We start from the raw sequence: 9889 nt of genomic DNA on the forward strand, positions 1-9889 counted from the left end.
TGTAGTGGTTAACGGCCCTATGGAGTCTCTAGTGAACTGAACAAATTACTGGTGTAAGCCAGATACAGAGTCACAAAGAGAAAAATACAAGTAAATCTTGACTCACAGTTCAAAATAGGAGATTCCGTAGTTCCGTATTCCGTTGAACCACCACACAGAGAATAGTTCTATCTTCCTGGTATCCCAGATCTCCGGTGATCGAAATAGTATTCCACAAGCGCGAATATATTAGTCCAGCGTTTGTAGCTGAAATGTTTGTTCACGTTTAGTATTGGCAGCGGTCAGATATAGCTAACCGGCGGTCACAACAACAGTCACTCAGCAGAAGTCTCAAAGTCACGTTGGAGCCAACGCGCGGCGGTAGCGGTTGTATTTCAGCAAAACAAACTTTTGTACAGCGATGTGACTGGTAATGATGGGAAAAAAGAAGATGATACTGAGCATGAAAAAGAGCAGTTTACAAGTGCTGCACATCCAAGCTATTGCCTTCAATGCAAAGCTCCCTTCCCAATTCTCCCAATTAACAGTTCACCTACAGTGCTGTATCACGCACTAATTTATCAGCTCCCGCCTCCAATGCGCAGCTACCTACCCCACCTCCCCAAGTCATCGGTGAACGAAACTGTGGCAGCTACAACCACTGTACGACAAGTACGCATTATTACAGCTGAGAATGATGATCGCCACTAACTATATACAGGGGGATCACGCGGACCGAATCCTGCTAGCATCTTTTCGTCCGACGGTGGTTCCACATGTTCAAGGCATGACAAAAAACCACAGCATTTGATGTTGGACACATTCTTCGATTAAAATACGTTGAACGAACGAACACTCATATTGTTGCGGATTGATTGGAACAATCCCATACGAGCTACAGTACGAAGTAAAAGTCATGGAGGATCCTAAGACTTCCCATGCCCACTGCTCGCGGAAGCCAATTCTCTCAATCATACAACAAAATAGTCCGTACCCCAGCTTGATGCAGACTTCTGTAGAGAATCGGAGTTATACCGCCTTGCCGCCATAGGCATCTCAACTCACTAAACGCGACCTCAGCCTTAGATTGGTGCATCAACCTCTGTACAACTTCCAGGATAAGCAAACCCTCCACAACCTCAGAAACTGGACTGCAAGAAGCTTGTTTAGCGACTGCATGTCCTTACGATCTGTGGGCGCAAAGTCCATGAGAGAGGACGAGGTAATCCATCCAAAACCACCGGTCTTTTATTCTAATTTTAAGGCAGGAACGAAGTCGTACAAATATTACAGATCGGCAAAGTCGGATAGGCCGTGAAAATTCAGGAATATCAAATATGTGGTCTCTTGTACGTATGTCGTTGCTCTAGCATATGACATTGTGAAGATGTGGCCAACGCAACATCCACAAGGTCGAAATTTCGCTTGGTTCCCGTGAGTCAGTACTTTAAACACTAAGGTACTTCGAGCTCTTTTTTATTAAGGTTATTCGCTTCCCTCGAATCAATGCTCTACGGTTACCATAAGGCGATTGATGACGCCAAAATTCTCGTAACGACTGGTGCCAGGCTGTTTCAGCCCCGCTAAGGTTCCACTTTTGAAAACAGCATTACCATCGATTATCCCCAAGCTGGAAGGGGAAAACTCCTTCCTGAAGCAGGGGGGAGTATTTTAGACGAGCGCTGAATGACTTGTTCCCATTCCCTAATAATGCAGATGGGTGATCATTCTGATCAAGAGATCGTTGGCGACAGATCATGAGGATTTCTGGAACCAGTTATCAGCGTGCCCCTCTTTGATAAAGATGGTCGGTTCAGTTTGGCTCCTGACGATTTCGATCACAGTTGATTATGTATGAGCAGCCTCACGGGTCAAGTGGAATAATCTTCAGGTGTTTCCAGCATTCCTCAATTCTCTCTACCTTCCGCGTCCGCCAGACTCGGTGTCCACGCTAAGACCTATGAACAACGTTCCACACATGTGGGAACATTTCTCCGAATTTCAGTCTTTTTTTTTTGTCTAACATCCGATGATTGGATTGGGCTTGTGTTGTCAGGCCATGGAGGGAATTCCAGGCGTTGGGAAAAGATGTAGCAATTTCGCTCTAGTGAGAATTAACATTGAACGGTAGAGCATTCAAGAGTCCAGAACACGGTTCTGATGACTTTGTTTAACGCTGGGAACCGAGAGTTCATCAGTTACTACGGAGGTTGTCCGCAGTTTGCGCGGCCCTAAAAAGTGAAAATAGACGCGAATCCGAATGAGTTCCGAGAATCGTAGGCGGTGAGGCAGAGACTATTGATGCACGCTGCGGACGCCATGACTTAAAACGATGCCGACCATGCGTAGTCTGATGCACTGACCTCTACACCGCCAGAGGTTCGCAAGCGGAAGCAAGTGGAGACTGATGAGGCAGTTCGCTAAACGGCTGTGAAAACTGCGAGTTGGACAGCGTGACTTGATAGGAGGGTGTAAAAGAGATTCCGAATAGCTCCGGTGTTTTTGGTGCGGTTCGGCTTCTAGGATGTGGTTCCCGTGCCCCCCTGGTGAGCTTCGCGGAGGTATCGCGAAAAATGGTGGTTACTGGAAGGCAGTGAATTTCGTGCCGTCACTTTTTTCCGGACTGTCTGATTGAGCACTTGAGGGTCCAGCCAGATCAGAGGACTTGCTCTACGGTAGAACCTGGTTCCTTCCCCATTAGCACATTTCTCTTTTCAAGACCTTAAATGTAAGTGAATAAACTTTGTGGTTGTACAGCAATGAGGAATAAGTGTCAACACATATGATGGTGAATCTTGTTCCTGATACACAGCACACATCAATGTCAAACGAATCTAGTTTGCACGCGAGGGGTGCCTGTTCTCCTCTTTTTTTAGAGCAGCAACGTCGAAAGCAGCCATGTAAACCCGGCATAGAAACTTAAAGACTGACTTCGGGATGCGCGGGGCTACCAGCGCCGGTTGACCGTAAATAGTCTATGTACATAGATCTATGTACATGAATGGGGTCACGAATCCGAGAAGACGAGGCTATAAGGAGTGTGTCTGAACCTAGACAGGAGGATACCTAGGGTTTTCAACCAAAGCCTCATGCTCAAAAGCCTCACTGCAGAGCGGCGGTTTTGGTGGGAATTGCCAGCACATTAATTTTAAGGGACAAGTCGCCACGTATGTTTTAACCCCAACCTGGCGGACTAAGAGACTGTGTTGGACCAACTTTGGATGACGGACTTCGAGTGTCGCACGGGTACCTTCACTATAGCTCAATGGTTGCCGAAAGTACATAAACAGCCACACTACTATATGGTCTTCTCTTGGTCTCTTCATTTTCCTTCAACCAACAGGGTGTCAATCTATCTAAATGGGACAAATTTCCCGACCCTTTTCTCCTCTTTTCATCACTACTCCGGACACAACAGTCCTCATTGTCTCCCTTGGTTTAATTAAAACGAAATACTACTACAGAATATCAATTGTCAGACGATAAAACTCATCCTCCCGTTGAACACGTCATGCCGCTCTCACATCTCATGTTCCACAAGTAAGAACCGCTAGGGAATATCCGTCGGTACACAATCTGAAGCCAACAAACAGAATCTTTTTTTTGGTTACTCCAATAACACCTATGGATATCGCTCTGTCAAACGCTCACAACGAGGGTTCACCAGTCGGGCGCCACGATTCTTTGATACCCGTCTGGTGGTGAGTTATTGGAACCAACTATCGGTCTCCTTAGTTACGTCCCCCAAACTATGTTTAAGAAATGCGTCCATCCTAAATTGGTTAGCTTGCACTGGGCCGAATCCTAAACGCTTCACATCTCACATGCTTTTTGATTAAGTGTCACTTAACGATGAATACAAACGCAGGATAACACCTACAGGTTCAGTTCAAATTTCCAACTGAAGGCTCAACTGATAGCTTGTCCTTGCTTGTGGACTCTGATGGCCAATACAGTGTGGTAAGAGTCATGACCTAGAGTTGTAACCTTGTTGCGCTGGTTCGGCGGTGACGATCCCGCGGGATGAACCGGATGGAGTTCAGTTCTTCAGGGTCCGGGAGTGCTAGGAGAGATTAAACGAAGATCAGTGATTCGCCATACTGCGCAAAATTGTAATGAAGTGATCTGAAGGCGGTCATATTATCCTGTATAAAGAGAGTACGAAGGTAGCAGGATGCTTCCTCCAATTCAGGCCATGTCGATGTTTGTCACCGGCGAAGAAGGGTGGGTTAGAAAAGTTTGGCCCTAAAAACTATTCACTCCGATCACCCAAAGGTTGACCGTGACAGACGAATTGTCTAAAGCGGCCGAAAAAAAAACAAATATGCTCTATCACAAGCCAACAGCTTCAGGCAAGGGTGTCCTCTGTCGCCCTTCCTCTTTAACTTTTCAAGCGGCACACTGCTTGAGACTACCATGCTTGCCTCTAACTTCAGGATCAACATAATGGCAGGGCGTTCGATCACAGACATCGAGTACGCCGATCACTCTTCATGGACCAGACCTCTTACAAATGCAAGCCATTCTGAACAACCAAAATAATTCGGCCGCACAGTTCGGTATGCGCTTTACACTAGCAATGTGCTACTGTAGGACTGAGTGGGATCACAAAGCGTCCCATGCTTGAAGGTGATCGATCAATCTAGTAGATAAGTTTAGCTATCTGAACAGCTGGACTGCCGAAAGACGAAATCACTTACAGGATTTTGAAAACAGGCTGTGGTGGGCGGATCGCTCTGCATTAATTTCTGGATCAGAGACGTGGCCGTAGAAGAGGTTTGAAGACTTTGTTTTACCGTCGGTGCCTGTGAAGCAGTGGTCAGGTCTTATGGATCAGTAATGCGCACTTAGACCAGATGGCCTTCAGGAAAGGTTACTATTACTTATTAGACCAGCAGGTCACATCCCGCAAGTTACGCGGGTTGCGCCCTGCACTTCGTATATCAGAGAACGGTTCACCTCCCCCCGCCATGGCCCCATTGGATACGACAGTACCCACTGCACATCAGTGGTATGTGACAGTGGGTATCATGATTCGATTATAGACAAATTCGTTAAATCTGTCCACTCAGTGTCCCAATAGTCAAAAGCAACTGGTTTCATACCAGACGGAGGCAAGTAGATCACCACTACCACCGATGGAGGCTTTTCTGCTGTCTGATGTCTACCAAAACAGGTTGTCATCCGTTAGAAGACACGGCAGAAACTGGCAGTTTCGAACTGAGTTATCACGGAGATACGAACAGGGATGCTTAATGACTGATATCTCGGACAAATTAACAGGGTAGCACTTGAACGCACCTGAAGATATCACCACCTCTCAATGTTCGAGAGCAGACAGAAGAGCCACCATGATCTCCAGTCGTTCAAAGGAAAGTAGTACATCCGTATCATAGCAACGCTTTTTGAAACCAGACCACCAAGTTCAACAGCATTATCAAATATCAAGCTATCCAGACTTCTAAACTCACCTTTCTCAATCTGTCTTTTAGACAGTAACAACCCCTCAGGGTTATCCAGCACAAATCACCAGAATATCAGACGAGCTTCAGCCGCTGATACGTGATATTTTGCCTGGTGATGAGAAAACTTTGCGCACTTATGTGATCGATCCTATTGTTAAATTTGCTCATGTCATACAGAACCATCTGTGATATTTCTAACGTTTGAGAACAAGGAGTACAAGGAGGTGAGCTAGATAACAGAGATTACACTTTCTTCATGGTTCACCAGTTAGTAGGTATTGTGGCGACGGAGGACGTTCATTTTCTCGTAGTTTCCCACTTTCTTAGGATTTCTACTGGCGAGGACGAATCGATGACAAACGCGTCTGCTTACACTGTACACAGGCTCTGGCTTCTTCATCCGTTCATGATCATGTGGTATTTTCTAACAACCCTGTCAACAGGCTATATCGGCTCACGTTTTTCGTCTTTGTATCCATGTATCGGATGAAGACGACTCAGAGTCTATCAGCCCATAACTTGTCAACAAAGTACGAAACCCCTTAACAGTCAATTCAGTCGCGTTTGTAACTGGTAGTTCCCGGACGGGGACGAGACAACACCATGGTTATTAACCCTGGCAGACATGGCTGCCACACACTGTACAGCGATTCTCAATTAAAGCCACTGCCCTCGCTCCACAGCTCTCTCACTCCATCATGTCAGATAAGCCGAACCAACGGACTGCCTGGATCATCGCTTCTAACGCGCGGCTCTCACATCATTCTCCTTATGTTTGGTGAATGAACCTATAGAACCTGGAATTGATGCATCTCGAGATGAGTTTTGCAGCTAGAATGACTTGGCTGACTGACCTGAACAAACTGAGACATGATTCACCACACACAAGTGTGCAGTTCTGCGCGATATTTCGTAGTTTCTTCTTTGTCTCATCGGGTGCGTACTACAGATCATACCTGCATCTGTGCTCTCAGGGTAAAACCCTTCACACTCAATAGTAGATGTCGTTCCGTTCCGCCAAGGTAGGTGACTATCCAGTAAATCGGTGGGTTCTGATGCGATTTCGCGGACGGTGATTGCGGAGCTTTTACTGGTAACATTGGTATATGAATATTCTTCCGAAAACCGAAATGGCTGTTTAGGGGGTCTTCTACAATACAGATATAGGACGACGTATGTCCTTTTTGAACGGTAGTTTAGTGAGAGTGACAAGTTTGGGGTCAATGTCTATGCTACCAGCTTGAGTGCTTGCATACACCCCGATATAGTAATTAGACTCTAAAGTACGTCTAAGGCTATCGAGTTCCGTTTGAAGTATGTCGTAAGTCAAGTTTCTATTACCTCTGTCCGCCCGATCCCAACAACAACAACCGATTCACTTGCGGGTACAGAACGTAACGGCATCTACGTCCTGGGGTAAGGGAGCACGTACCGCTGATAGTACGAAGGCAGCTGGACCAACCAGTTGCATCGACACAACATTCAAGCCAACGAAACTACAGCCGACACTTCAGGCTGTCAGTTGCTCATCGTCTGATTAGGAGCAAACTTCACATAAATTTAGTCACTGCATTTGATGTAGCATTTAGCACAGCGAACAGTAGCGTTCTGCGATATTCTGAGGCGATGGACACTCAAAAATGGAAGTCGGGTCTGTGTAAGCAGAAAGACTTGGTTTTGACAGCACTACCGTGGTAAACTATAGAACAAGCCTTTGGCATGGTAATCTGTAGTTAGCACCTGAAGAGTCAAGGTGAAATAGCTCTGGAATACCGGGCGAAACAGCGGTATCATGTTCTACGTTCACGTTATTTAGAGAAAACAGCTGTTCTATCATACAGAAAATAACCTGCAAAATGGGTAATGAAGAAGCGCAGACTATAGAGCATCAAAACTCAGTGCTCTGACAGAAGCAGACCCATTGCAATCGAAAAAACCTTTGTCACGAGTTCTGAATAAAATGTTGATTAGCGGCCAACCAACAATATTGCTGCTTGCCAACAATACTGGCATTCGTATTAAAATATTTTTAGGAGATCGAGATAGCAGTCAAGACGCGAAAATACTGATCGGAAGGTCCGTAATTCGATCCCAACCTTGGTATCCCGACTTCTTCTGTCTAAGCTCCGATAACGTGGCAGCAACTCAGTCCTTGTGCTTCCTTTGAGTAACACGGCAGGCGGGCATCGAAAAGGTGTTACAGCTGAACGATCACTATTATTACTATTTAGGACCGTAAACTGTGGCAGCAACAGCCACTGCACTGGGCGCCAAATGGTGTAGAATAAACAACGGGTTGAATCAGGAAAACCAAAGAGAGTGATGAGAAATCGTAGTAGCCATTAGACAGAAGCAGATGAACACCACCGTCCAAACGACGGCGGCAGTCCATTGATCGTACGGTCTCAGACAGCAAGACTTGAGCGTGTTTTGTTGCTTTCCATGTGTTGTTCGTCAGGTGCACATTTTAGAGGCAACTCATTGATAGAACAGTATATGTAGGGGCAATCAATAACTTAGCAGATCAAACGCAGGAACGAGCTGTGTGCCAGACCAAGGACAACTTGGTCACATAAGTTCACATAAACTGCATATATTCGCCTTCCCTTGGCACTGCATGTGATCACCCTATCGGACTAAAGTCACATGCCAACCGACTTGTACCGCACTGTCGTCCGTCCTATCTCATTTCCAATTCATTGAGTGAGTTCTTAGCGAATTCGTTGTACCGGTGCTTTAGGTTGCGCCGTATTATGTATACACCGTTTTATTGCAACTGGGTTCGAATTTTTCAGACGCAACAAGTTGTCGAGCCAGATGTAGCACGACTAAGCGATTTGTCTTTGGAAGAGGTAACTTTTTGGAATTTTCACTCTTTGCAGGTGGCTGATCGCCCTATGTACACAAGACCCTGGGATTTTGTCGAAGATGCCCCAAAATGCCACGGTCATCCTCAGATATGGAATGTATGAAGTAGCTGGGGTTGTGACACCACGGACTCACAGGTTACAAGGATTAAAGTGTACAAGTTGATCCATGTTACCTAGCAAACAACGTTTCAGGTCAGCTAGAAAAGAACGGACATAATGTGGTGTTAGAAGAGATACCAGACATACGTGGAGTTTTGGAGGTCATAGTCAACGGAGAAAAAGTATACGGATGCCAAGTACTTGACCTGCAGTTCTGTAAGACATCAAGTGATGCATAACATATTAATTTCAGCATGCGACGGTCTGTTGGACGAAAGATGCAATGAAATAGTGGAAGCCGTCTTGAAAGCATACTGAAGAAACGAAAATTATTTCAATTTGTGAAGTGAACAACATAGGAAATACAGAGCTGCTTATATAAGAAAATTCCAATTTTCATGTAAACCGGCTGGGGGTACCGCTTTTTCCTTTGTTTAGGATTTCGTACCCAAGTCTTCGATGAAAACACAAGGAGGCATTGGATTTACTACTATCGGCGCAATTATAAAGGACGATCTATCTGCCTGAAGTTCAACACGTAATGCAACATAAGAAAAAAGACACGGGTAATTCTAGTCTCTTTCCAGCAACCTTTGCAGTAACAGCAATATCTGGGACAATGCTATCTGGATGTGCATGGAACTCACAGGGTAGGGACTATTTTGAATCAGCTTACAAACTCAGCTCTACCGAAGAAGACCGAACTTCGTTATTTCTAAATCACTCTGAAGAGGGAATATAGTTTCGAATATTGAGTGGAAGATAATGATCCACCCTGATTTACTGCTACTATTCACGTTATATCTGGATATCCAGCTAAGTTCCAGGTGTCCATCTATTAGACTCGTCTCAAAAATCAAGAAGTCATTCACAGTTTAAGTTCAAACAATCTCACCTGGACAGAAGCACGAACCCTGGGGAATGAATCGTACTTTTCGTGAATGTGATGAAAATACTAGACTTTCAGAATGACACCAAGTGAAATCGTTATTCTTTTTTTGGAAAAAGGAAAATTATCCCAATAATAAAAGCAACATGGACAAAGGGACGGAGGGGGATATCACATGTTTGATGCAGCCACATTTTGTGGTTCACACTGGTGTTTGAAACAGAGTAGGCTCACGATAAAACGCACGCATATTGAGATTTGGAACTGTCGCTTAGCGAGATTTCTTCTGTACCGTTTACGAGATACTCGTCTGCGACCGACTCCATTTCGTATTCTTTCGACAGAGGAAGCAAAATGACCTGTTGGGATACTGTGGAGTTCATAGGCAGACCGTTCGCTCGAAGGCCTGGCTCGAGTTTGGAATGAATAGATTCGTGGTAATCCGGTATGGATACAGTGAGCCCATCCATGCCAAGGATTTGTGATTGATACTTGATGGAGGAGATATCGCTGGCATGTGCTGTCCTATGTTGCAATGTGACATCTGTTTGAGAATCGATGGAACTCAAAGTAATCGATTGGTGCTC

General features: G+C 45.3%; 2 protein-coding genes across 2 annotated transcripts in view; one reads left to right on the plus strand and one right to left on the minus strand.

The window, feature by feature from the left end:
• The window catches only part of T265_11431 (hypothetical protein), a gene marked incomplete at both ends in the record, with an annotated part of 50079 nt that overhangs the window by 9805 nt on the left and 30385 nt on the right, over positions 1–9889 (plus strand). Inside the window, 4 exons of the mRNA XM_009178086.1 lie at positions 4878–5000; positions 5772–5861; positions 8240–8296; positions 8327–8410. Coding sequence (XP_009176350.1) covers positions 4878–5000; positions 5772–5861; positions 8240–8296; positions 8327–8410 — 354 coding nt within the window. The remainder of the gene's footprint in view (positions 1–4877; positions 5001–5771; positions 5862–8239; positions 8297–8326; positions 8411–9889) is intronic.
• Positions 9534–9889, minus strand: part of T265_15435 (hypothetical protein) — a gene marked incomplete at both ends in the record, with an annotated part of 30172 nt that continues 29816 nt past the window's right edge. Inside the window, one exon of the mRNA XM_009178087.1 lies at positions 9534–9846. Coding sequence (XP_009176351.1) covers positions 9536–9846 — 311 coding nt within the window. The remainder of the gene's footprint in view (positions 9847–9889) is intronic.

Source organism: Opisthorchis viverrini (assembly GCF_000715545.1).
Source record: "Opisthorchis viverrini unplaced genomic scaffold scaffold475, whole genome shotgun sequence".
Lineage (NCBI taxonomy): Eukaryota > Metazoa > Platyhelminthes > Trematoda > Opisthorchiida > Opisthorchiidae > Opisthorchis > Opisthorchis viverrini.